At 39.9% G+C, this 27137-nt stretch overlaps 1 protein-coding gene across 1 annotated transcript in view; it reads right to left on the bottom strand.

The window, feature by feature from the left end:
- Window positions 1-684: 684 nt before the first annotated feature.
- The window catches only part of LOC127452182 (transcription factor MafG-like), a 64621-nt gene continuing 38168 nt past the window's right edge, over window positions 685-27137 (bottom strand). Inside the window, exons 2-3 of the mRNA XM_051717488.1 lie at window positions 9318-9391; window positions 685-6112 (exon numbers count right to left, since the gene is read on the bottom strand). Coding sequence (XP_051573448.1) covers window positions 5660-6112; window positions 9318-9353 — 489 coding nt within the window. The 5' untranslated portion in view covers window positions 9354-9391 and the 3' untranslated portion in view covers window positions 685-5659. The remainder of the gene's footprint in view (window positions 6113-9317; window positions 9392-27137) is intronic.

The following is a 27137-nucleotide window of genomic DNA, read 5'->3' as shown; positions in this document are numbered from 1 at the left end:
TGCTGTCACTAAAGAGCGCTAGAAGATGATGTAATCGCCACTAAACATCAGGAGATGAAAGTAAAAACAATACCAGTGGATGTGCAAGCCAAGAGCTCGTGTGTGAGGAGGTCTGGAGACACCTGCATTTGTTTTCCTCGGGTCTGAAGGACTATAAAGACATCTTTATGGGTCTAAACTCCTGAAGAGAAAGTCTGGTGTCTCATGCAGTCATAGCGTGCATGTGCCAACCGTCTGCGTATATGCATGCACAGTTATATGGAGTATACTTTGACAGGCTCGCATTTGACTGTACGCAGACGCTGAGTGTTTGTGTCAAAATGGAAGCACTATACCTAGGGCTTAAGGCAGCACCCTAACTGCAATGGAGCCTAAAGCCCTGGGTATAATTCCATTTTGACGCGAATGCACAGCGTCTGCGTACCGTCGAACACAAGCCTGTCAAAATATACTCCATTTGGCGCATGCACGCTACATCTGCTATGAGACACCGGTCTTTCTCTTCAGAAACTTAGACCCATAAAGATGTCTTTATATTCTTTCAGACTCTAGTTATCTTCAGACCTCCTCACACAAACGCTCTTGACTTGCACATCCAATGTTGTTGTTTTTACTTTCATCTCATAATGTTTAGCGGCGATTACATCTTCTAGCGCTACTTCGTGACAGCAACAGTTTAAAATGTAAGTGTTGCCACCTTGTGGACCAACTGATTAGTGCAAATAACTCCAGGCGCATGTGCATTCAGTGCATTCAAAGACACACAGTTTGAAAAATCGGGCTGCACGCGTTCAGTACTCGCGCACACTGCTGATGATGAGATTTGTGTCATGCGTCCTGTACGCTCAGCGTTTGTGTCTGACTGAAGTATACTTTAGGCTTTAAGTGATTGATTTGGAACGCTCTACATTGGTAGCATCATGCCACACATGAGAGACTCAAATAACAATTGATTCCAGTAGAGTTTGGCACTATCATATTGCTAAACTGACAGAGCGATTTAGGCTCCAAGCATAAAAATACCTACAGTAGCACACACAAATTGATTAAAGTAGTCTATTTTAATTAGGTGAAACTATTTCTATCAATAATTTTTGCTATTGAATGAAATAGAATTTTTATAGAATATAATTTTTTTTGCTTTATCCATCATATCTTGGCTGATGTCTTTAACCAAGCTTGACATAATACATATTTGCAAAATTTTCTCAACAAAAGATACATGCAGCCTTAGAATCTGGCCAAAACGAGGTATCTTAGAATGCAGCATAATGTGCTGCTTAGAGGTACAGTAGCTCACTAGGTTTTGGAACAGAAGCTAATTTATGCACGTAAAGACCATTTAACATCAAAGTAGTGACTCTACCTCACTGAAACATCTCTCTCCTTAGCGATCCTTTTTACAATAGTGCTATAATACAAGCTACCACAAACATCATTAGTCAAGAGAATCAATAACTGATGTGCACATAAAAAGTACAGTGTGGCACTTATCCACGAACTACACTGAACATCACAGAGGAGTGCTGTGTGGATTAACTGTGCTGAGAACCACAGAGAAAAGAGGCTGCTAAAGAAGCTTTCAAACAGAGGGTGTAGATAGAAAGAAAGAAAGGAGACTGTTAGGATGTGGTGAGTGATTTATCTGAGCAATCAGCTCAAAAAACTAACAAGTCATCAAATTTCTGAAAGCCTGCACCCAAAACTGCTGAAACCTTACACTGCATATTTCTACTGTAGCAAAATCTCTTTTTGCAAATTTTTCAGAATACTGAAATACTGATTGTTGTGGCCTTGAATCAGATGAGGTGAGAGGGCAATGCATTCATTTCACAGCATCAAAGTTTCAATGCCAGCACATTTCAATGCATTCATTTTCTTCTTAAATGAATAGTTCACCCAACAATGAAAGTTCTATCAACATATTACTCGCATTTACTCATTGACTTTTTTTGTTGAACACAAAACTTCAATCTGCTAATTTCTTTTTGTCAAGCTACAAACAGGTTTGGATCAACATGAGGGTAAGTAAATGATTGCGGTTTTCATTTTGAGTGAATAATTCCTGTAAATCCACTGCAGTCAATGACTTGAGAATTTTCAGTGTCATTAATACTCAATACTTTGCGAAGTTTGCCATGACATAGTACAATCCATTTTCCCTCACTCAACCCTTCAGCTGATTCTCACGGCTTTAACACACATCAGGGCTACAACATGAAGTAATTTTGGTGCTTTTATTACACTGTCCTGAGTAAATGACAGGGAAAAGCATGCCGTATCAAAATAAGCACACTTCATTAGTCCATTTACTTGCTGTCTTGAAAATACTCTGATCATCTCTCAAAGAGCTCTCATAAAGTGTTTCATATGGGTGTTCTGCTTGGAATCCATCAACGACCTGTGTCCATTAGACACACAACATATAATTGACAAGGTCTTAAATATTATGGCTCCGTTCCAAAACCTACTGAGCTGCCTTGCTATCTGCTTCTAAGGCAACTCAAATGGACCCTCATAAGGGAATTCCTGGTGAAGAACTACACTACCCACGTTTCTGAAGAGAAACGCTCCACCAATCAGAGAATCACGGCAAACAAAATGTGCCAAAAGAGCCCTGAAGCAACTGTCCACTCCCATGACGCACTGTGAATGACACAATCGAGTCGCTCTCCCTACACTCTCAGACTGAGTATATAAATATATATGTCTTACTATTTTGCAATGAAATTAAAATATATTGTTTCTTATAATCAACAACTTTAAATCAATAATTTTTCCATAGTTTTTCAATTATGTCATTTGCAATGCTTTATGGGATTGTAGTTCATTCCCTCATTAAAGACGGTATGAACTACAAAGATTTTCACATACTTAAATATATATATCAAATATATCAAAAAATATATAAAAATACTTCCGGAACCAAGATGGCTGAAAAATTGGGCAGGCACTGTTGCACTCTACTGATTCTTAAAAAGCATAAAAAGACATAGCACACACATATTGAGTTCAAAATAGTTCATTTTTAATTATTTTAAACTATTTGTATGGATACTTTTCTTTGTGAATTGTAGCTGTGAAAATATAATTGACATTTCTCTTGATTCATCTGCCATTTTTGATCGATTTACTGAGCTTGTCGCAGTGCATTCTCCGTAATGGATAAATTAAATGCTATGTTAGAATTTGGACGAAAGAAGCTACAATCATGCTGCCTGCCATTTGAAATAGACGTGATGTAGGATGTTTGCCTATGATGCCTTAAAATTCTGCCTATTTAGGCAACTCACTAGGTTTTGGAAAAGATCAATAATGCTATCGCTTTAAATTCAAGTCTGGCCATTTTTGTGATAGTGCTGAAATGTTGAGCCCATATAAACATGTCACCTGCCAAACATTACAGATAAATTGCACTTTACAGAAGTTTTGGCCATGTACCCCCACTGGAAGAGAACCACAGACTGTTTATTCACTGTTGTGAAGTATCACAGTTGGTTTGGTCCTGGAAGGAATCACAATGGGTATTTCATGTTTGTATTATTCAACAAATCCCAGATGTTCCAAGTGCAAGACATCTTCATTAGATACAGAGATATGGAAGGAGCCAATATGGATTCTGGCTTCTGTACACGGTCTATATTATTTCTTAATATTCAATTAAAGAATACAGCAGGACACTTATACAGTGAACTACACTGTCACCTGACCACATACAGTACACATTACGTCACGCGCTACCCCACTGCACGCGCCTACTTACTAGAAAAGCAATCAGACTTCAATAATAAGCCACTTTTGGTACAATTGCAAAATGTATATCAAACAGTGTTGTTTTTTCCATATACATAACAAAGGTTTTTTTTTTTCTGTTTTCATATTCAGAAAAGTTTTTTTTGTCAGACAGCAACCATTTGCTAACAATAAAACAAAGCTTGTGTCAGGTTGATTTTGGAAATTAATTGTGACCAGCCCATCCACAAATCACAAAACAGCGAAACTACAGTTCTACGACTCTGAACAAAGTGATAATGATCAGTTTTACCCACGTCTTACCATTTTCTAAAAACACGTCAATGCCTCTCTTCTCGATAACAGAACAGTTTGCGATATTTAAGAAAAGGCTTCCTCATAACTCATGTCTGCAAAAGATGAACATCACCTGTACAGATAGCTCATCTGTTTTCCCATGCATAAAGACAGTAGTTTATTGCCTCTCCTGGTCATATTCCTCTGAATATAACTTGTAAACAGCATTCCACTAATGGAATTGAACAAAATAGGAAAGAAAATGGAAAACTTGTTAAAAGTTTAAGAACTTTGCTTTGTGAATCACACAATTCAGATTTCTAGAGGAGTGCCATTAACAGAGAATACCTTTAGTTTCACCCATCAGTAAATTAGTCAGTTGATAATAATCAAGCACAGGTCTTTGAAAAACACTTTTCATTAGGAATTAAAGGAATATTTCAAATTATGTCATTATTTATTTACCTCCAATTATTCCACACCCTTATGACCAGTGTTGGGTAAATTACTTAAAGTAATTGACTACAAATTACTAATTACTCCTCTAAAATTGTAATCATTATCTTTTGTCAATTACTTCATAAGTAATCACATTACTAATTGCCTCATTTTTAAGTTACTTTCTAAAACACTTTTCTGCTCAAATTCAAAGTAATGTCTATATATTCTCCTTGTTCATTGACTTGTTAGGGGGTGCACAACCATCAGCTGTCACAGAAACACAAACAGATGTAAATATTAGAGGTAGACCTATATATCGGTTTTACCGATTAAACTGTGCCGACAGTTGCTTTTTGGAACTATCGGTTATCAGCAAATACCTTGGCCGATAGTTGCAGATATATATATTTTTTTATTCCTCCATGTTCTTCTGTGGCCGGTGCTGGAGGTTTAAGGTTTTCTAAGTTATTAGAGCTAGAACGATATATCAGTTTTACCGATTAATCGGTACTGATAGTTGTTTTTTAGAAAAATCGGTTATTGGCAAAAACCTAGGCCAACAGTTGCAGATATTTTTTTTTTTTTTATTCCTCCATGTTCTTCTGAGGCCAGCGCTGGAGAATTCCACAGTTAGAACAGCTTGATTCTATGGTAACAGCGGCCTCTAAAAGTGAAATAAAAACAATCACATGGGGATTTGCTGTATCTAAATCTTTCATTACTGACAATATTCTATTCATCCATTTTTTACTCACTTAAATGCATATTTTGTTATTTTGATCAGATAATCAAGTGTTACAAATTAAAGCAAGGACATGCAAAGAAAAATGTGAATATATGAAAGCGTGCCCCGTCAACAGAGCCAAGTCTCTGTCATTTCAAAATAAGAGTTCCTTGGAGGTTTTGGGCTTGGTTATAGTTAAAAGTCCCACGTTTTGCACCAAATCTGATTTTTCTTTCTGGTAATTATTTATATTTTGAAACTGTTAGATTTCTCTGAAAACAAGACATTCTGCTTCAAGTAAATTTATCTTGTTTTAAGAATGTTTAGATATTTTTACTGGAAAACAAGACAAAAATTCTCAGTATGAAAATGATTTTTTGCTACATTGTGCCCTTTATGATCAAAGTTACCATGTGCTTGATGTATCCACTGACAAACATACTAACAATGTCCCCCAGTTGTGCATTACGAGCGTGCTTCTGTTTTGGATTTGACGATGGTGATGACACTGGTGGTGGCGACCTTGCCTGGTATTAGAGGCCCTAAAACAGATGTGATGGGGCCCCTGGCAGCGGCCGCTGGGCTGCGGGCCACAGTCCTGGCAAAGCTCTGGAGGGCCTCATATTTGGAGCGCAGCACGTCCAGCTCTACCTTCATGCTGGCATTTTCTGAGGCGAGCTTTTCCACTTCCTGCTGAAGCTCCGCCTTCTGCTTCTCCAGCTCCTCCTTCTGCGTGACGCGTTTGACACGACAGCTGGCAGCGTAGCCACGGTTCTTAAGCGTGCGCCTCCGCTGCTTAAGCAGCAGGATTTCATCTTTGGTTAGACCGCGCAGGTGCTGGTTCAACTCCCGCACGGACATGGACACCAGCTCATCGTCTGTAAGACTCGTGCCATTCTCACCCGGCTCTCGCTTCACCTGGACAGAAGAGCAGAAGACAAGATCAAGAGAGAGGAGACCAGAGGAGACTGCACCAAGGGGCAACTCTGCAGCTCTAAATTTCTTCTCATAATCAAGCTAGATTGATGACATTTATTGAGTAGAATTCTCTCTCTCTGTCTGAGAAAAAGAAGAGTGAGCATTTTACTTTGTGAGAAACGGTCAACAAAATACTGATTTTGAGGTATAAAAGTAAGTTTTAGAATGCCTGTTGTCCAAAGTAAACTAATATCTGTTTTATATCTAAGTTGCTGATTAAAAGTTAACATTAATGAATGGCAGATTCTTACTATACCATACAAGTTGTTTATCATGGCTGTGATTCCAATAATTTATAAATAATATTGCATATGTTTACATACATATATGTTTATCTAATGATGAACATACAAATGTTTTTATAATCCTGTTTTTGAAAGCCTGTTATTTAGGTTCTGTTTGCTCTATTTTCCTGTAAAAAAGTGTTATTTCATTCCACTAGATGGCAGCAAATACTAGGAAAAAATAAATTTTCATCACAATTTACAGATCTGAAATAAAGGTGGTGCTCTAACACAGCGGAGCACTGGAAATGTCCATAGACATTCAGTCTATTTTGTGATCCCACGCACCTTCCCCACAATTTTGTTTAATATCTCATCCTCTAAGTGGACTAGAAGCTTAATATAGTTGTCGTAAGAAAGCTGAGATCCTCAGCCTTGTAATGATGTATAATTATTCATTATCAATAGTCAAGAACATATTTTTCCAATGATTTGTTTATCATGCTTTTTCTGCTGAAATTTATATTTTGTTCTGACATCTGAGATATAGCATTGGATTATTTACCCAAGCAAGCTCATGGACAAGTAGAAAATGGCTCAATTCGAAGAAAACAGCCTAAGGTAAGAGCTTCTATAATTTGTGGATACTTGGGGCTTACAGAAGCAGTGATCAGGGCAGAAAGGAGACGTTTGTCTTTGTTGTCTCACAGAGATCATATTTCACATGATTCTTTTGATATTTATTGGAACTGTGGTGTTAGAGCAACAAAATTACTATTTAGTCGCAACCCTAAGAACGGGAGCTTTCATTTGATATATGACCTGACTACTTTGGTGTTTATGTTTATATCAGGGCTGTCAATTTAACGCGTTAATTCTGTGCGATTAATTATACAAAAAATAACGTGTTCAAAAAATGTACGCAATTAATCATGTCCCCGGACAATAATAAGGAATATTCCTTATATCAGAGCAATTCAAGCTTGTAGTACCACCTGTTTTCTCCAGGGGCCTGTTTTTCTAAGTTTTAAACTTTATTTAACTTGACACAGCGACCTAAAAATGGTACGTTTATGACGTGACTCAACCGAGACATTCCAAAAGCATCCGTCTGTTGTACATTGATGCGTCCTTAAACAAACCTTTATAATAAATTTCGGACTGATTGTTGAATTCTGTTGCAAAATGGATTACTATGAACTGTAGGCCAATAGACTTATGTTCAATTGTGATGAATCAGAATCGGACACAGAGGGAAGATCCATGAGCAGAGTATATTAGAGAGAGTGGTCAAACAGGCAGAGGTCAAACCAGATAAGCAAATCCACATGATGCAAATAAATCCAAATCGAGAGACAACAAGGGTAATCCAAGGAACAGGCAATGGTCAAAACACTCAGGCCAACAAGATAGAAAACGCTCAGAAACGCTAAACAACTAGGTGAATTGGCAAGACTTCGCAGTGAAGTGAAGCCAGAGCAAAGACTAAATACACAGGGAGCTGATGAGGGAATGGGAAACAGGTGTGTGTGAGAATGGCGGGAGAAAAGGGATTCTGGGAATTGTGGTCCAAGGTCGAGTTAATACTCAGGAGAAGGAGATCTCATGTAGACAGATCTGGAGGATGTGACATCAATAATATGGAAATAAACAATATATTGCATTCTAAAGCCACTTTTTGTATTGTATTTTTTTATGCTTAACTTGTGTGCGAAAATAATAAAATGCATTTTAATTATCTGTATTATTTTTTATAATATATATATATTATTTATAATTATTTAAATATAACTATTTATAATTATATCATCATTATATATTGAATTATTGTTATTTGAGCGGCTTTCTCAGCAAATATTTATGTATGCGATTACTGCGATTAATTCGATTAATTAATCGCCATACCATGTAATTAATTTGATTACAAATTTTAATAATTGAAAGCCCTAGTTTATATTCTTATTCATATTTCTACATCATTATGACAGGGTGGTGCTCATTTGTGAGGTTTTCCTGTCTTATCTTGTTATTTTATGTAACATAAATACAACAGTGATGGAGATTGTTCTATGAAAACATTCAAAGCTTACAAATGCTACAGAATGCTTACAGAATGCTATTCTGAGATACGGGTTGGCGCTGTTTTGGCAGCAAGAGGGGGACCTACACAATATTAGGCAGGTGAGGTTTTTTTCTCCCCAATTTGGAATGCCCAATTCCCAATGCACTCTAAGACCTCGTGGTGGCGTAGTAACTCACCTCAATCTGGGTGGCGGAGGACGAATCTCAGTTGCCTCCGCGTCTGAGACCGTCAATCCGCGCATCTTATCACGCATTACCGCGGAGACATAGCGCGTGTGGAGGCCCACGCTATTCTCACCACGTGCCCCACTGAGAGCGAGAACTACACATTATAGTGACCACGAGGAGGTTACCCCATGTGACTCTACCCTCCTAAGCAACTGGGCCAATTTGGTTGCTTAGGAGACCTGGCTGGAGTCACTCAGCATGCCCTGGATTCGAACTCGCGACTCCAGGGGTGGTAGTCAGCGTCAATACATGCTGAGCTACCCAGGCCGCAGGCAGGTGGTTTTAATGTTGTGGCTGATCAGTGTATGACTGTATGTATCCAGGGACTTCTATATTCTATGTTTTTTGTTTTTTTCTCTCCAAGTGTTACAATTGTCCACAACAACTGATGGTAATTATAACATTCTAACTTTTTGGATTAAATACAAAATAATGAAGTCTTTCACAATGTGAATATTTGAATGGTACTTTTACTGTTGCCACACATATATGTTTCACATACTAACAGATGGCAGGTAGATTTGTAGTAGTCTGTAAATTATAAGGGAAGATGTACCTGTCTCCCCTACTACAAAAAAAAGGTTTTATGTGCAGATATCATGTGACCTTACCTTCAATGCTTTGTTTCCCTTGTTTATAGTAGTCATACCACGAGAGCCGCTCTCCACTGGCCTGCTCAATGGGTCTGTGGGTACAGAAGACAACACAACAGATCCCTGTCACACCAGCTCTGTTTTAAATGTTTTTTCCCACAATTTTACAACAATCAGACAGAAGCTTTCGGATTTGATCATCAATCATTTATTGCACTATTACATCCAGGGGGAAATTTGACCTTTTAAACTGGTAGATTGTTGGAATGTGCACCAGTAATTGATTGAGTAATCATTCTGCACCAGCTTGTCAACTATTAAAAACACTACTTGAATATTGTAAATTGATTTTCCTTTGCGCATTTGCTTGCCGTGGGCAAAGCTGAATTATCCTGTTCTTCCCTTTGGATCTCTCACCAAATCTCGCAGTTACAGTTGAGTCCACTGGGGGGGGGGATTGCTGTGGATGTGTGTCGTCGAGGTGTTGAATGAGAGGAGACATGATGCCATCTTTGTGTGCTTGCAAGGAAAGCCAAGTGTGGAAATACTTGTAATATTTGGATTCTTATTTAATTCTACTCTATTATAATTCGGTTCTTAAATCAAATCCCTTTATTGTCACTCAACCATATACACAAGTGCAACAGTGGGTGAAAGACTTGGGTGCAGTTCCAAGCAACATAGCAGTATGACACTTACAATAAACATCTGATTTACACAACACAATTTATTGATAGTCAGTTGCCAGTGTGTTATTAAGAGAATTATAAAATGTGAGTCCAGTCTGAGGCTAATAAAATGCAGTGCTGATATATGTATTGTGAGCGATCAGGAGTTCAAAAGTCTGATTACTTGGGGGAAGAAGCTGTCATGAAGTCGGCTGGTGTGGGTCCTGATGCTGCGATAATGCCTACCTGATGGTAGCAGTGAGAACAGCCCATGGCTAGGGTGTCTGGAGTCTCTGATGATTCTCCAAGCTTTTCTCATACACCACCTGGTGTAGATCTCCTGGAGTGAGGGATGCTCATCTCCGATGATGTGCCTGGCTGTTCGCACCACCCTTTGCAGGGTTTTGCGTTTGAGGGCGGTGATGTTGCCGTACCAGGCGGAGATACAGCCAGTCAGGATGCTCTCTACAGTGCTGGTGTAGAACCGTGTGAGGATGTGGCGGTTCATTCCAAACTTCCTCAGCTGTCTCAGGAAGAAGAGGCACTGGTGAGCCTTCTTTACAAGAGCCTCAGTGTGGACGGACCATGTGAGTTCCTCAGTGATGTGGACACCGAGGAACTTGAAGCTGCTGACTCTCTCCACTGGTGCTCCATTGATGGTGATGGGACTGTGTTCTCTGTCTTTTCAACTGAAGTCCACCACAAGCTCCTTTGTCTTGCTGACGTTGAGGGAGAGGTTGTGCACCTCCTCTCTGTAGGCTGTTTCATCATTGTCAGTGATCAGACCTACCACCGTCGTATCATCAGCGAACACTGATGGAACACTGGAGTCATGCAAACCAATGGACAAGGATCAGTTTTTATGGTGGAAAGGAAATGCAAAGCGGTACGAGAAACTTGGAAGCTTCAGACCAGTGTGTGCTTTAAATATCTGAACAAGGGCAGGGCGCATTTTATAAAAAGTCAACTTTTACCACTTGTTTTTCTAAATAAAAACTTGTGAAATGATAAAAATATTATAGGCTTTTTATGTAGACTCAGAGTTTATATATGTGCATTACCTTAATGCCATCAGTACTGGTTATCTATAAGCTAGAGGTGAGTGCAATTTTTTGTTTTACTTATATACTTTTTATTAATATTATTTATGCATACTGTATATTTAATTTTTTCCCCAAAAGAAAAGCAGTTTTCAACAAGTTCTTAGTAAGGTTTGTGAATGAAACAAAATATAATTTAACTTACGTGTCATACTTGATATTTTTAACTGACATCTTAATTTATGAGTTATCGATTACATGTTTTTTGTGGGTTAGAGTACTCGACTACAAAATTATTCGAAAATGTCCATCCCTAATAGATTGCAGAGTAAAGTTTTTGCAATGAGTTACAAGATGTATTTCTCACTTCAGATTAATACTTACAGTATGGTTAGTGGTTTGTTAAAATCACTTACACTATATGAGCAATAGTAATAGTGATGCTTGCCTTAGAAAGCATCACTAATGAGAAGCAATACAAACAGTTCATTTTCAGGGGCACTTTATTCCTGAACTTCTGCTTTTCCTGGCTGTTCATTTGTGATTTTGTGTGGAAACATGAAAACAGCCACAAACAAAGCACCATCAACTTCAGCATAACAATAAAAAGTATTTACTATAGTCACAAAAGATGTAACATGCTGTAACAATAACCACAATGGTCTTTAGAAATGGATTTATTAGGCTAACCCTCACGTTTTGGGGTCTGAGAGATGTTTATGTTGATTCGTTTTATTTAATTGTTCTAAAATGTGTTTTAACTGGGTCATATTGACCCCGAACAGAAGCAATGTTACTACAATAGTTAACAGTCACATTTCTGAAAAGTGTATTTATGTTGACTTTGTTAAGTCTTTTTGAAAATATTTTTAAAGTGATGTACACTTGCATGAGACGAAAACCCTAGTCATATCAGTTTTGGAGAAAAAGCTGCTTTAATCTACAGATGATGTTGGGCACACATTCATGAACACCACCATTTTGAGATCATATGATCAGCTGAATATTTGTCACTTTATTATGTCTACACCTTGTAATTGGATGAAGGAGAGGCTGTGATATATTATGAATACAGGTACGGCTGAAGGAAGTATTTAAATCTGACATGCAGCAGAGCGACTATATTCACAAAATATCACATCCTCGAGTTTTTAATTAAGGACACATTTTCATTAAAAATGTACATTTATGTGTCATACTTAAATGTATATTTATATTAATTAATATTAAACAGTCTCTGAGAACAGGACCGCAACTATCCATTTATAAGTTTATCTTTCTGCTTCGATTAAAGATCTAAAGGAACAAATGACAAGAATGTAAATTGAGAAAATAATAGTTTAATTTTTGTTTTAATCATTTGGGGTCTCTGGGGTCCCAAACATAAAGAAAGTAAATCAAATTTCAACAGAACATGAACATTAACTTTATATACTGTTATTGAGCACATGTAACACAAAAAATAGGTCAGTAAAGGAAATATAGCTCTACCTTCCTGCAGACCATCCAATCATGACAACAGCACAGTAGAGATGATCCCCCGAGAGGAGTGTGTGTTTGTATCTGAGTATATCTACTTAGCTATAATTTTGGGATTTGAAATTGAAATTGTCCCCAGAAAGGAGTTAAATCTGATAAAACCTCCCTAAAGGACATCCTCAATTGGACATTTTATTCAGAAATAGTATTAATAATGTTATAATCAGGGGTGGAAAGAGTACTGGAAAATAATACTCAAGTAAAAGTACTGTTACTTCTTTAAAAATGTAGTTTGAGTAGAGTAAAAGTACTTGTCCTAAAAACTACTCAAGTAAAAGAGTAGCTAATTTAAAAGTACTCATGAGTAGTGAGTATTGAGTACTAAGTTTCTTTTAAGCCCAGTAATAGTTGTGTTCTCATTCTAATGCATGATGCACAATATTCTGAAGTTTGTGACTGGTGGAATATTCTGCCTTAAGTATTGCTCTACAAAGGTTGATACTTTTCTATCAGGCATATTTATAAAATATTTTATCATCTCTATTTCCTGGTAATTTATTATACAAATTAACACAATCTCTACATCAGGAGTCAGTATTATTTAAAAAAAACTAACAATATTATTAAAAAATATCACTGTTTTATTCTATTACATTAATACTTTTAAAGCTACTCAAGTTATTCAGCCAAAAGTAGTGAGTTGTTTTCTCGTTTCCTTGTTATTGTTGTTTGATTTATAGCCTTTTTATGACATAGGCCAGACAGTGCTCAATTCGGTTACGTGCACACTTCAAGTCTGACGTTTTGATACAAATACGCTTTTTGTCCCACTGTTTACATTCACTTTAGACCAAACCGACTGCGTTTACATGAATGCCTCACCAAGACGGGCATTGGCGGAATTATAAATTATATTTGACCATTTAGGCAGGTACCCGCATTAGCGCTCTCCGAGCACACGTGCATGTAAAGCACAGCGCACAAACATAAGCCGTCTGTCAATCAAACAGCACGCAGCTACAGACGTCAGGAAATAAAAAGTCAATCTTTTATATTTTATCTAGATCAACCAACCAGTGGTGCTCTTGCTATCGCGATCAATGTAATGAACACCCCTGGTCTAGATGTAGAACATAGGCTAAGTATAGAAAATTACTCAAATTTTATCATCGATATCGATCTTTCTTTTTTTTTCAGATAAACATCAAGATTGTTTTATCACCCAGCCCTATTGATAACATTGCCTTAATCTCTCACATCAACCCAATAATCTCAGTGATAGCTAATTTACAGGCTACATTATAGACACAGAATCCAGTTAGCAGAAATATAAAATTTACCTCGATATGTTTCTTCAAATTAGAGGCAGGATTAATGCTGATGTCTGGCTTGAGCAAGTTAAACTCACATGACACAATCAAGCAATTGGCCTTTTTCACTGCGAAAAGCCCTTTCAGGTGCGGCCGTGATGTTCAGGTGTTGAAAATGTGTTTGAGGCATCCTCCACATCCATAACAGTTGGCGCCCGATCTACAGCTGCCATTCAAGTTTTTTTACGTGTGATTTGATTTGACGGGACTCACGAGACTCTCCCTAGCCAATCATGTTGATAGATAAAAATACAATCAGGACAGGGAAGTAGCGAACACAGAAGGTGGGAAAATAGCGCATTAAAAGTACAGTTACAGCACTTAAAATGTACTCAAGTAAAAGTATACCATTTTTAAACTACTTAAAAAAGTACAATTACTTAATTACTTAAAATTAAAAACTACTTAATTACAGTAACGTGAGTATTTGTAATTTGTTACTTTACACCCCTGGTTATAATAAAGGGGTTGGCTTAGGTTAGTCTGTATGTCCAGTCATTACAATAAGCTTCATTAAAAAACAATAGAAGTCTACGATATGTCCTCGTTTAGATATGTGTGTGTGTGTGAGAGGTGATGGAATTGAAGCAGCTGTGTAATCACACACACACACTCACACACACCTACTGGGTCAGCAGTTTCCTGCCACCCAGATTATGTGAGCGGAGTGGAAGCTGAGCGGCATGATTTTGCCTGAAGTGTGGAACATTTTTTTTTTAAAGTGTCGTTGTTTTCTCTCACTCCAAGAGTGCTCCACTAATGCTCCATTTAAGTTTAGCACACATGAACACCACCACAAAGTCATAATTACAAAGTGGGAAACTCTGGATTGTCTTCAAGCCCCAACTTTCCGAGTTGGGGGCATGTCGATTTAAGAATCATGGCAGAAACAAATTGTGGTAATAATTCAGTTTTAATTAAGGATTTTGACTGTGCAGTTTAGTTTGTATGCATTTTTTGTACTGTTAAAGCTACACTAGCTTTTGTTTTCAGAAATTAACAAAATTTCATTAATGATCAAGTACACCAACAATCTGTCTTCAAACCATGTTTTTGCCTTACCCCGTATCACTATGTTAAGCCTATAATAATGATTTATATTTTAGAGCTGTCGGGATGATTTTGGCAGGAAATTGCATACTTCCAACATTCGTCCGTGCGTTTTTATGTCATATTTGTAAATAAAGAAAATAAGGTCCAGCTACTGCAGCGCATGTATATGTGTGGTGATATGTGTGGTAGTAGTTTGAAGCTGAAAGCTTGTAGCCACAAAAAATGAGCAACATTGACCATGGATCATTCAAAAAGACAACCCTCTGGGGAATTACCCGTTTTCAAAATAAAGTAACCTCGAACCGAGAAGAGTCTGCAAAAAGGGAAAGCGACAGAGCCCATAATAAAACACGAAAACAACATCGGATTGTCTTTTCAGAGGTGGCGACAGCTCCAAGATCTTAAAGGATTTGAAACCGAGTTTTTCTTGCTGGACAGGTAAGATACTTTACTGGACCGACAGTGAACCAGGTAGCTCTCTTAGTGCGGTAGTTCGTTAGATAGCGTTAGCCACTCTAATGAGACATTTTAGTATGGATTGTGATACTGCAGTGCTTTCAATTTCATTTTTAAGGAAGGACGGACAATGGAAAAAAATTGAACTTTTATGCTGGTAACAATAGCAATCTCTAAACCAGTTACTACCTTGGTCTATTTGCCTTTGACTTGGTCTAAGTTATAATAGTTTCCACCATTTGACTTTATCTGATATGACTAACAATTGTTATGTCTAATATCAGCATTGCCTAACATTTGTAAAGCTATTTATTTTTAAAACAACTGTTTCAATAAGTCAAAACAACAGCGGAAGATTTGTTACTTATGTAACGCTGCTGTTGGTAATGATGATGAAGACAACGAAGTAGAGAGAACCTAAGTACAGTTTATTTACAAACGTGATAACCAGTAACCCTAACTACAAACGTGAAACATAAAACATAAACATGAACTTGACTATAAACATGACTTGACTATAAATAACGTTACTATGCACATACACATTCAATACTTGACAATGGCAAACACGAGGGCTTAAATACAAGACATGGGAGAACAAGACAAACAAGTTAACCAATGAAAAACAGAACTCTAACAAGATAATTAAACAATAAACCAATGAAAACATGACACATGAACATGGAGGGAAAACATGAAATCACATGACCAGGGAACAGGAACTAAACATTTCAAAATAAAAGACATGAATCAACAAAATACACAAGACATATCCCCCCCACTAAGGGGCGGCTCCCGACGCCCCAACACAAGAACAAACACAAAAAAAAACATTACAAAGTTCCAAAGTTTTGTAGGGAGCTGGGGGGGGGAGTCTTGAGGCGTGGGGCATGGCATGGCAAGAAAGGGCGAGGGGTATGGGACCGGGGCAGTGTCCATGAGAGGCTCAGGAGGCGGAGCCATGGAAGGCGAAGCCGTGAGAGGCTTGAGGGGCGGAGCCATGGAACTTGGTGCCCGGAGAGTAGCCGAAGACTCGAAGGGCCAGGGTGGAGCCGATGGCAGGGAGGACCAAGGTGGTGCTGGAGGCTCGGAGGAGCAAGGCAGAGCTGGAGGATCGGAAGACTGAGGTGGAGCCGGTGGGACTGAGGGACCAAGGTGGAGCCGTAGGAAAGGAGGTCCCCGGTGGAGCTGACAGATCGGAGGGACGAGGCGTATCCAGAGGATCGGAGGGCCAAAGTGGAGCCAGGTGACCGACAGACCAAGGAGGAGCCGGAGGGACGAGGGACCCCGGCAAAGCCGACAGGTTGAAGGACAGCATTGGAGCCGACGGAATGAGGCAATGTCTGAGGGACCGACAGGCCAAGGCGAATCCAGGGCTCGGAGGGTCCAGGCGAGGCCGGAGGGCCGAAAGTTCCCCTTGCCTGCTCAGGAGAACTAAGGGTGGGTATAAGGGTGGGAACCATCTCCAGCTCCAACTGCTCAGGTGTGGCTGTGACGTGGCATGGAGCAGGCTGAGGCATTGTTGTGATGTGGCATGGAGCAGGCTGAGGCGTTGCTGTGACGTGGCATGGAGCAGGCTGAGGCGTTGCTGTGACGTGGCATGGAGCAGGCTGAGGCGCTGCTGTAACATGGCATGGAGCAGGCTGATGATTTGGGGAAAAAGATGTCGCTAGCTCAGCGGACATGACGTGAAACTCTGGCTCGGTGGCGGCCATGTCGTGGACCTCTGGCTCGGTGGCGGCCATGTCGTGGACCTCTGGCTCGGCATCCGCCTCCCCCACAGTGAACGTGGAACCAATAATCTGCAGGGCGAGGTCGATATACTGAGCAAGGGTAAGAGTACTCTTACCGCCTGGCATCAGTATGAAGATTGGCTCACTTAGTCCAAACCAGAAACAGTCTTTGAGTGCAACCTCATTAAAGTCCACCTGGCTGGCCAGATCGCAAAATTCCTCCACATAGTCCTCCAGAGGACAATTCCCCTGACATAGGCGCAGAAGCCGAACTGCTGGGTTCATTATTCGGTCAAGTATTCTGTAACACTGCTGTTGGTAATGATGATGAAGAAGACGATGAAGTAGAGAGAACCCAAGTGCAGTTTATTTACAAACGTGATAACCAGTAACCCTAACTACAAACGTGAAACATAAAACATAAACATGAACTTGACTATAACATGACTTGACTATAAACATGAATTGACTATAAACAATGTTACTATGCACGCAAACATGAGGGCTTAAATACAAGACATGGGAGAACAAGTTAACCAATGAAAAACAGAACTCTAACAAGATAATTAAACAATAAACCAATGAAAACATGACACATGAACATGGAGGGAAAACATGAAATCACATGACCAGGGAACAGGAACTAAACATTTAAAAAAAAAGACATAAATCAACAAAATACACATGACAACTTACATGCTCATAAGACATATTCAGATATCCGTCTTTCTCTTCCTTTTGATATTTATTTATTTTTTGAGGGGAGGGGGCGAGTTTTGTTGTCAGTAGTGACATTCGCTCTGATAAGATGATCACCTGTAACCATGCTTACTCCTCAAACCATTAGATTCGTCCACGCAGATGAGCAGTCTTCTGCCACATAGTGTAGCTTTAATGAAGAATAGCGATAAAACTAAAGTTAAACTAAAGTAAGCGATAAAACTAAAGTAAAACAGAAAGTAAGACTCATTTAGCTGGTTTATACAGCGATAAGCATTTGCAACAAAACTACATTTCCCAACATTATATGTGGTCACACAAGAATGATAAAATAGGTAGATAAAGCAATAATTACACACCTAATGCATGGCTTGGGTTATTTTTCATTTAATTCATCTTCTGCACAGAGGTTTATTACATTTAAAAGCATACTGAAATAACTTTACAGTGGAGTTAAGCACAAATTTTTCCATGGAGCGAACACAGAGCTGGGTTTCTCTTATCAGTGAGAGGTTATTGGACAACCTGGAGTGGAGCTGGAGTGGAGTGATTATAGAATGCTTTCAGTGCGGAGGTAAAATTGTTGCCGTTCCACTCCACTCACATACTTTGCTGCCACCACACCAGCTGCCAATCACACCGACACACACTGTTGAAATCACCTGCCTGTGGGTGTCTCTTCACAATCCTCTATTGATGCCTACTGGTTCAAAACCAGATACATTTACTACTGTATTAAAATGAAGGACAGAGAGAGTTATATTGTATAGGATGTTCTTTGGGATGGCACAAAGTATTGGCTACAGTAACAGTTATATGATAAAATTCTCCAATGATCATTAAATAAGCAGATTTGTTATTAATAATACAGTTTTTCACAATTGCTAAGACATTTCTTGAAAACTTCACCCATTTTCTCACAACTTTAAACACAAAACCAAATCTTCAAACTACATTCACAAAACCCCTGACTCTTCTGGTAAAATCAAAACTGCCTCAAAACCATTTCATCTGTGCTCAAAATCATCATCATGATGGCGCCGCTGATGGCTGCCTCAGTGTGGAGCTCCTCAGTTCTTTTGTTGTTTTTGTTTGTTTGCCCTGTGTTTAGTAATCTTTTTCCAGTCAGTTTTAACAGAGACGAACTCCTGAACATTCGACAGCATGTACCAGACAATCTTTTCCCGGTTTTTGAATATTCAGACGTTTTGCTAGACATTTTAGTTGGAGGCGCGGCTTTGTTGTTCAAGAGACACAGGCGAGGGAGACGAACCGGTGCGCTGGTCAAACTCCGTCGGTGCAGATTTCGAACAGCGCTGCCGAGTATTCACTTAGCGAATCTCCGCTCTCTTCCTAACAAAACGGACGAACTACATCTCCTCACCCCCACAAACAAGGACTTTTCAACCTCTGCTGCCTTGTGCTTCACAGAAACCTGGCTAAGTGAAGCCATTCTGGACAGCGCGTTACATCTGCCGGGCTTCCAGCTGTTCAGAGCGGATTGCATCACAGAGTTAACAGGGAAAACAAGAGGTGGTGGAACATGCTTTTATATCAATGAAAGTTGGTGTACAGATGTAACAACGTTAAAGAGGATGTGCTGTCCTAATTTGGAAGCGCTCTTTATTAACTGTAAGCCTTTCTACTCGCCGTGGGAGCTTTCCTAGTTTATTCTGGTGAGTGTGTATATCGCGCCAAACGTGTGTTTGAACACAGCACTGCAACAGCTGGCTGATCAAATCACAGACATGGAACAACAATACCCGGACTCAGTTATTATTATTCTTGGGGATTTTAACAAAGCAAATCTCACACGTGAACTGCCCAAATACAAACAGCACATTACATGCCCCACCAGAGACAGGAACATACTGGATCATTGTTACACAACAATAAAGGATGCATATTGCTCTGTCCCTAGAGCAGCTTTGGGACTCTCTGATCACTGTCTGATTCATCTTCTTCCAACCTACAGGCAGAAATTAAAATCAACCAAGCCAGTAGTAAGGACTGCAAAGAGATGGACCAATGAAGCAGAGCGGGAACTACAAGCCTGCTTCGATTGCACGGATTGGAGTGTTTTTGAGGCTGCAGCCACAGACCTGGACGAGCACACAGATACTGTTACATCATATATCAGTTTCTGTGAGGATATGTGCATTCCTACTAGGACTTATTTAAAGTTCAACAACAACAAACCGTGGTTTACAGCAGAGCTCAGGCAGCTTCGTCAGGCTAAAGAGGATGCTTACAGGGGTGGGGATAAAGTATTGTACAATCAGGCCAAGAACACACTGAACAGGGAAATCAGAGTGGCTAAAAGGAGATACTCTGAGAAGCTGAAAAACAAGTTTTTGCAGCTAACGACCCTGCATCAATGTGGAGTGGCATGAAACAACTCACAAATTACAGGACTCCTACCCCCAACCCTTTAGGGAACCAAGAACTGGCTGACAACCTGAATGTGTTCTACTGCAGATTTGAAAGGCCCAATCTCACACCCCATACCCACACTGACCTTCACTTCACACAAACACCTCCTGCTACTCAACCTACACTTAAGATCTGTGAAGATGATGTGAGCCGTGTCTTTCGGAAACAAAAGACGAGGAAGGCTTCAGGCCCAGATGGCGTCTCACCAGCGTGTCTTCGATCCTGTGCTAACCAGCTGGCCCCCATCTTCACACAGATCTTCAATAGATCACTGGAGCAGTGTGAAGTCCCATGCTGCTTCAAATGCTCAATCATTATTCCTGTCCCAAAGAAACCAAAAATCACAGGACTTAATGACACAGACCTGTCGCTCTGACGTCTGTGGTCATGAAATGAGACTGGTGTTGGCCCACCTGAAGAACATCACTGGACACTTTCTAGATCCCCTTCAGTTTGCTTATCGAGCAAACAGGTCTGTGGATGATGCAGTCAACATAGGATTGCATCATATCTTGCAACATCTGGACAGACCAGGGACATATGCAAGGATCCTTTTTGTGGACTTCAGTTCAGCTTTCAACACCATCATCCCAGCTATACTCCAGAATAAATTACACCAACTCTCTGTTCCCATGTCTATCTGTCAGTGGATTACCAGCTTTCTTACGGACAGGCAGCAGATTGTGAGACAGGGGAAACTCACTTCTAACACCTGTACAGTCAGCACTGGTGCCCCCCAGGGATGTGTGCTCTCCCCACTACTCTTCTCCCTCTACACCAATGACTGCATTGCCAAGGACCCCTCTGTCAAGCTCCTGAAGTTTGCAGACGACACCACTGTCATCGGCCTCATCTGAAATGACGATGAGTCTGCATACAGAAGGGAGGTTGAACAGCTGGCTGTCTGGTGCAGTCAAAACAACCTTGAGCTGAACACGCTCAAAACGGTGGAGATCATTGTGGACTTTAGGAGAAACACCCCAAAACTGACCCCCCTCACCATTCTAAACAGCACTGTGGCAGCAGTGGAGTCATTCAGGTTCCTGGGCACTACCATCTCACAGGACCTGAAGTGGGAGACCCACATTGACTCCATTGTGAAAAAGGCCCAGCAGAGGTTGTACTTCCTTCGCCAGCTGAGGAAATTCAACCTGCCACAGGCGCTGCTGATACAGTTTTACTCAGCAGTCATTGAGTCTGTCCTCTGTACTTCAATAACTGTCTGGTTTGGTTCAGTTACGAAATCAGACATCAGAAGACTACAAAGGACAGTTCGGACTGCTGAGAGGATTATTGGTTGCCCCCTGCCCCCCCTTCAAGAACTATACACTTCCAGAGTGAGGAAAAAGGCTGGAAAAATCACTCTGGACCCCACTCACCCTGCCCACTACCTTTTTGAACTGTTGCCTTCTGGCTGACGCTTCAGAGCTCTGAGCACCAGAACCGTCAGGCACAGGAACAATGTTTTCCCTCAGGCTATCCATTTCATGAACAGTTAAATTACCCCACTGAGCAATAACTACATGCAATACACAGTTTAGTCTTTTTTATATTTATCCAACACATCCAACCTCTTCTGCCATTTCATTCCTCTGAAAAAAAAAAAACAACAAAAAAAAAACATTTGCACTGTACATAACAGATTGTATTAGATTTGACTACCCATGTGTATGTGTGTATGTATGTGTGTGTGTGTCTGTACGTATGTGTATAATTAGATTTATATTTTATTTTTTATTATTATCTATGTCTTGCTGCTGTTTTTGTATTGTTTTTGTATTGTTGTACACTGGAAGCTCCTGTCACCAAGACAAATTCCTTGTATGTGTAAGCATACTTGGCAATAAAGCCGATTCTGATTCTGATTCTGAAAATCATACAATACTGGCAGATCATACACACCAGTCAACATATAAACACTACAGAGCATTTATTAGACACTACATCAGAAAATGAAGAACACAGCGTCCAGGGCATGTAGTTACAGAAAAAAATAAAATAAATGTTTCTTATATATTGTAAACACATTTTAGAAATCACAACTTAGTACAGTGAATATATAGTATACTGTAAGTAGTACAGTATTGGATATCTGTATATTCAGCACTTGTATACTGTAAAAATACAGTAGTCCAACTGCAAATGCCCAAAAAACAAAGAACACTCTAAATGAAAAGCACATTACAGTACACTCAAGAAATGTTGTGCAACTGCAAAATCAAAGTCAATGATCGATTCATTCTGCCTCAGCATCACGTCTTCGTGCTTCATATATTTTGTACAGTTGGTTTAATCAAATTATTAGAAACAAGTCAGGTCCTGAAATTCACGGCTTACACGGCTCATATGAAGGGGCAACAAACTCACCTAAATCTCACTGGGGGCTACTTTTCTCAATTCCTGTATAGGTAAGATGGAACCTGCAGAAATAAACTTTTCTATTTTAGGGAAATATTTGATTTCCAGGGGCATTTTATACCTTTACAGGGGCAATTTTTTTCTATTCTACCCTTATAAAATGACTGTGTCATCCTTTTATGTTATAATTTAAGCAATTAATTCAATTTGAAAAAATGGCATGATCTGTACATTGCATATGTACATTGTTACTGAAAAAAATATTTTAGCTATTAAATTAACTAAGCCTACAGAATTAATGCATCGACATGGAGGAGGAATTGACAGCATTTCTCCAGATTTGGAATAGCTTAACGGAATATTTCACTCAAAAATGCAATTCTCTCATCATTTACTCACCCTCATGCCATCCCTGATGTGTATGACTTTCTTTCTTCTGCAGAACACAAATTAAGATTTTTAGAAGAATATCTCAGCTCTGTAGTGATCAGACATTTGTAGCTCCAAAAATCAAATAAAGGAAACATAAAAGTAATCCATATGACTTAAATTTATATCTTCGGAAGTAATATAATAGGTGTGGGGGCAACATGATCACACGTGAAGTCGGCATGATGTTCCCGATAGTTTCAGTACCCTAGGATCGGCGACTGTATGCCGATGCGCTGACATGCAGCATTCTTATCAGACATGTTTGCAGTGGTTTCAATGTTTATCTTTCCACCTAGCACGATTGATAGCGGATTGCATCAGATGTGTGGGAGACTAGGGTTCAAAGCCAGGCAGTAACCACGTTTGAATAATCAATGATGAGCATGATTCGAAAGTTTCACTTTTCCTTCTAACATTACTTTTTTACTCCACTAATGGTTAAGGTAAGATTTGGGTTGGGGGATAGAATCTATAAATATATGCTTTTCTCTTCATTGTATAATGTCCTGTAAAGCTGAAAACAACTTGCTTCACTACTAGCTTTTGGCGACCTCTCCTGGACATAAATGGAGCTCACACGTGCCCATATGCCCTACAACACTTACTGCTTTGGCCACTGGGGGCAGTGTTTTGAAATTTCAGTCAACATATACCGATTTTGACAAAAGAAATGTTGATCTACTGTTTCTGATTTCACTGTGAGATCAGGCTGGGTTTTTTTTTTTTTTACTCCAAATCTCCAATTTCACTTTTACATCTGAAAGTCACATGTGGTGCCTGTTAAGTTTCACTTTCACATCTGGAAGTGAAAGTTGACATTTAAAGTAAAAAAATGACATAAATAATGTTCTGTTTCTCACACACCTATCATATTGTTTCTGAAGATATGGATTTAAACACTGGAGTTTTACGGATTACTTTTACATTTCCTTTATGTGATTTTTGAAGCTACAAAGTTCTGGCCACCATTCACTTGTATTGTAAGGACCTACAGAGCTGAGATATTCCTCTAAAAATCTTCTTTAATTTAATTTTTTAATTTTAATTATATTTATTTATCACACATTATACATTTGCACATATACAGTGAAATTCTTTTTTTCACATATCCCAGCTAAGCTGGGGTCAGAGTGCAGGGTCAGCCATGATACGGCGCCCCTGGAGCAGGTAGGGTCAAGGGCCTTGCTCAAGGGCCCAACAGTGGCGGTGCTGGGGCTTGAACCCCCAACCTTTTGATCAGTAACCCAGAGCCTTAACCGCTGAGCCACCACTGCCCCACATGTTCTTTTGTGTTCTGCAGAAGAAAGAAAGTCATCTGTGATGCCAGGAGGGTGAGTAAATTTTCAAAAAAAAAAAAAAACGTAGCAACTCCATGCCAATTGAATAAACCGATGCAAAAATAAACATTTCACAATGAAAACTAGTCAGAGATACACTATACTGCCAAAAGTATTCGCTCACCCATCCAAATAATTGAATTCAGGTGTTCCAATCACTTCCATGGCCACATGTGTATAAAATGAAGCACCTTGGCATGCAGACTGCTTCTACAAACATTTGTGAAAGAATGGACCGCTCTCAGGAGCTCAGTGAATTCCAGCGTGGTACTGTGATAGGATGCCACCTGTGCAACAAGTCCAGTCATGAAATTTCCTCGCTACTAAATATTCCACAGTCAACTGTCAGTGGTATTATAACAAAGTGGAAGCGATTGGGAATGACAGCAACTCAGCCACGAAGTGGTAGGCCATGTAAAATGACAGAGCGGGGTCAGCGGATGCTGACGCGCATAGTGCGCAGAGGTCGCCAACTTTCTGCAGAGTCAATCGCTACAGACCTCCAAAGTTCATGTGGCCTTCAGATTAGCTCAAGAACAGTGCGTAGAGAGCTTCATGGAATGGGTTTCCATGGCCGAGCAGCTGCATCCAAGCCATACATCACCAAGTGCAATGCAAAGCGTCGGATGCAGTGGTGTAAAGCACACCGCCACTGGACTCTAGAGCAGTGGAGACGCGTTCTCTGGAGTGACGAATCACGCTTCTCCATCTGGCAATCTGATGGACGAGTCTGGGTTTGGCGGTTGCCAGAAGAACGGTACTTGTCTGACTGCATTGTGCCAACTGTGAAGTTTGGTGGAGGGAGGATTATGGTGTGGGGTTGTTTTTCAGGAGCTGGGCTTGGCCCCTTAGTTCCAGTGAAAGTAACACTGAATGCTTCAGCATACCAAGAGATTTTGGACAATTCCATGCTCCCAACTTTGTGGGAACAGTTTGGGGATGGCCCCTTCCTGTTCCAACATGACTGCGCACCAGTGCACAAAGCAAGGTCCATAAAGACATGGATGAGCGAGTTTGGTGTGGAAGAACTTGACTGGCCTGCACAGAGTCCTGACCTCAACCCGATAGAGCACCATTGGGATGAATTAGAGCGAAGACTGCGAGCCAGGCCTTCTCGTCCAACAACAGTGTCTGACCTCACAAATGCGCTTCTGGAAGAATGGTCAAAAATTCCCATAAACACACTCCTAAACCTTGTGGAAAGCCTTCCCAGAAGAGTTGAAGCTGTTATAGCTGCAAAGGGTGGGCCGACGTCATATTAAACCCTATGGATTAAGAATGGGATGTCACTTGAGTTCATATGTGTCTAAAGGCAGATGAGCGAATACTTTTGGCAATATAGTGTTTGATTCATACACTAAAAGTGGTTAATGTAAAATTATTATTGTATGTTTTATTTCACATCAAAGCTATTTATCCAGATATCATTTTTGTTAATATTATTATAAGCTATATTGTAGCATTTGGTTACATTATATTTTGTGTTCCCTCAGACCTGATTAACTTAATAAATATATAACATCCATCCAAGGGTGTAGCCAGGGAATTACTTTTGGGTGGGCCTCAGTAAAAATTGATGGGCCAAATGTTCACACAAATGTCTTTTCTCCAAATTTCCTTAGCAACAGAAAGGCGGCATATGTATGCATGCATTTTCTAACTATTTTATAAGTATTTATTTGAAGAAAAAAAAATCTGTAATATTTTGGGTGGGCCTCGGTCAGTGGCTACGCCACTGCATCCATCCCTCCCGCACTTTTGGCTTCTAGCTGGTGAGGAAGCTTTTCAAACAGACAGATACGTGTGATGAGCCAATGGCAGGGAAGTAGCACAAGGAGTAACAGTGTTACTCACTAGGACAGTATATTTTGAATAAATGGTCCGAACAGGCACATAATTTAGTGCATGAGCACAACACTGAACTGAAGTGGAGCGTGAGAAGCAAGTGCCCTTCTGTGCGCGTTTATGGCGCAAGCATCCGCCATTGACTCTGCAACATCTGCACAACAGATGGCACAAAACAAATAATGTTTAGCGACAATTCAAATGTACATCGCGATGTGTATTTGGACTAGGCCTATATCAGATGTTATTAATAAAACAACAGGAACAGCAACTCTTTGCAGGTGCATTTTTTGCCATCATATTTTGAATTGCCCCCGTTAATTTCCAACCCTGGATGGAACACTAGGGATGGAGATGAGAGATGTAACAGGAGGTGATTAAGAGTCTCTCTTCACCATGCAGCTGGTACACAATGCCTTTTTTGCTATATCTGCCTTTCTTGTCAAATGTGCTTCATTATGACTAGTAATGGAGTGCCAAAATATCAAAGGCATAAAAACTATTGATCGCTCCAACGTCACAATTTGCAATGTTACCAGCTTTTGATTATGAACAGGAGTGTTACGACGGGTTCACACATCCTCCGTCAGCGGGGCGGTGGCATTGGACGTTCACATTGGCTGCGTCTCTTCTGCGAGAAACAGCAGCGCCTCTGTGCATAAAATCAAATTATATATGGGGTCCTATATGTCCCAGAGGGAGAGATAGAGCGGATTTACTTGCACATCTTCTGGAATTACAGTTTGATACAAAAACAAATTTATTAATTTGACTTGTTCATCTGTATCTATTGGTTTAATAATTCGCAGCTGCACTGTAAAGTGAATAAAAGTGTGCGGGAATTTCACTGTGCTATGGACGTGGGACTTGCGGGAATGATTATAATTGTGCGCAATACCCGCGCCGAATTTCAG

The sequence above is a fragment of the Myxocyprinus asiaticus genome, chromosome 14 (genome assembly GCF_019703515.2).
Source record: "Myxocyprinus asiaticus isolate MX2 ecotype Aquarium Trade chromosome 14, UBuf_Myxa_2, whole genome shotgun sequence".
In the NCBI taxonomy this organism is placed as follows: domain Eukaryota; kingdom Metazoa; phylum Chordata; class Actinopteri; order Cypriniformes; family Catostomidae; genus Myxocyprinus; species Myxocyprinus asiaticus.
This window is presented reverse-complemented; position numbering and strand designations above follow the sequence as displayed.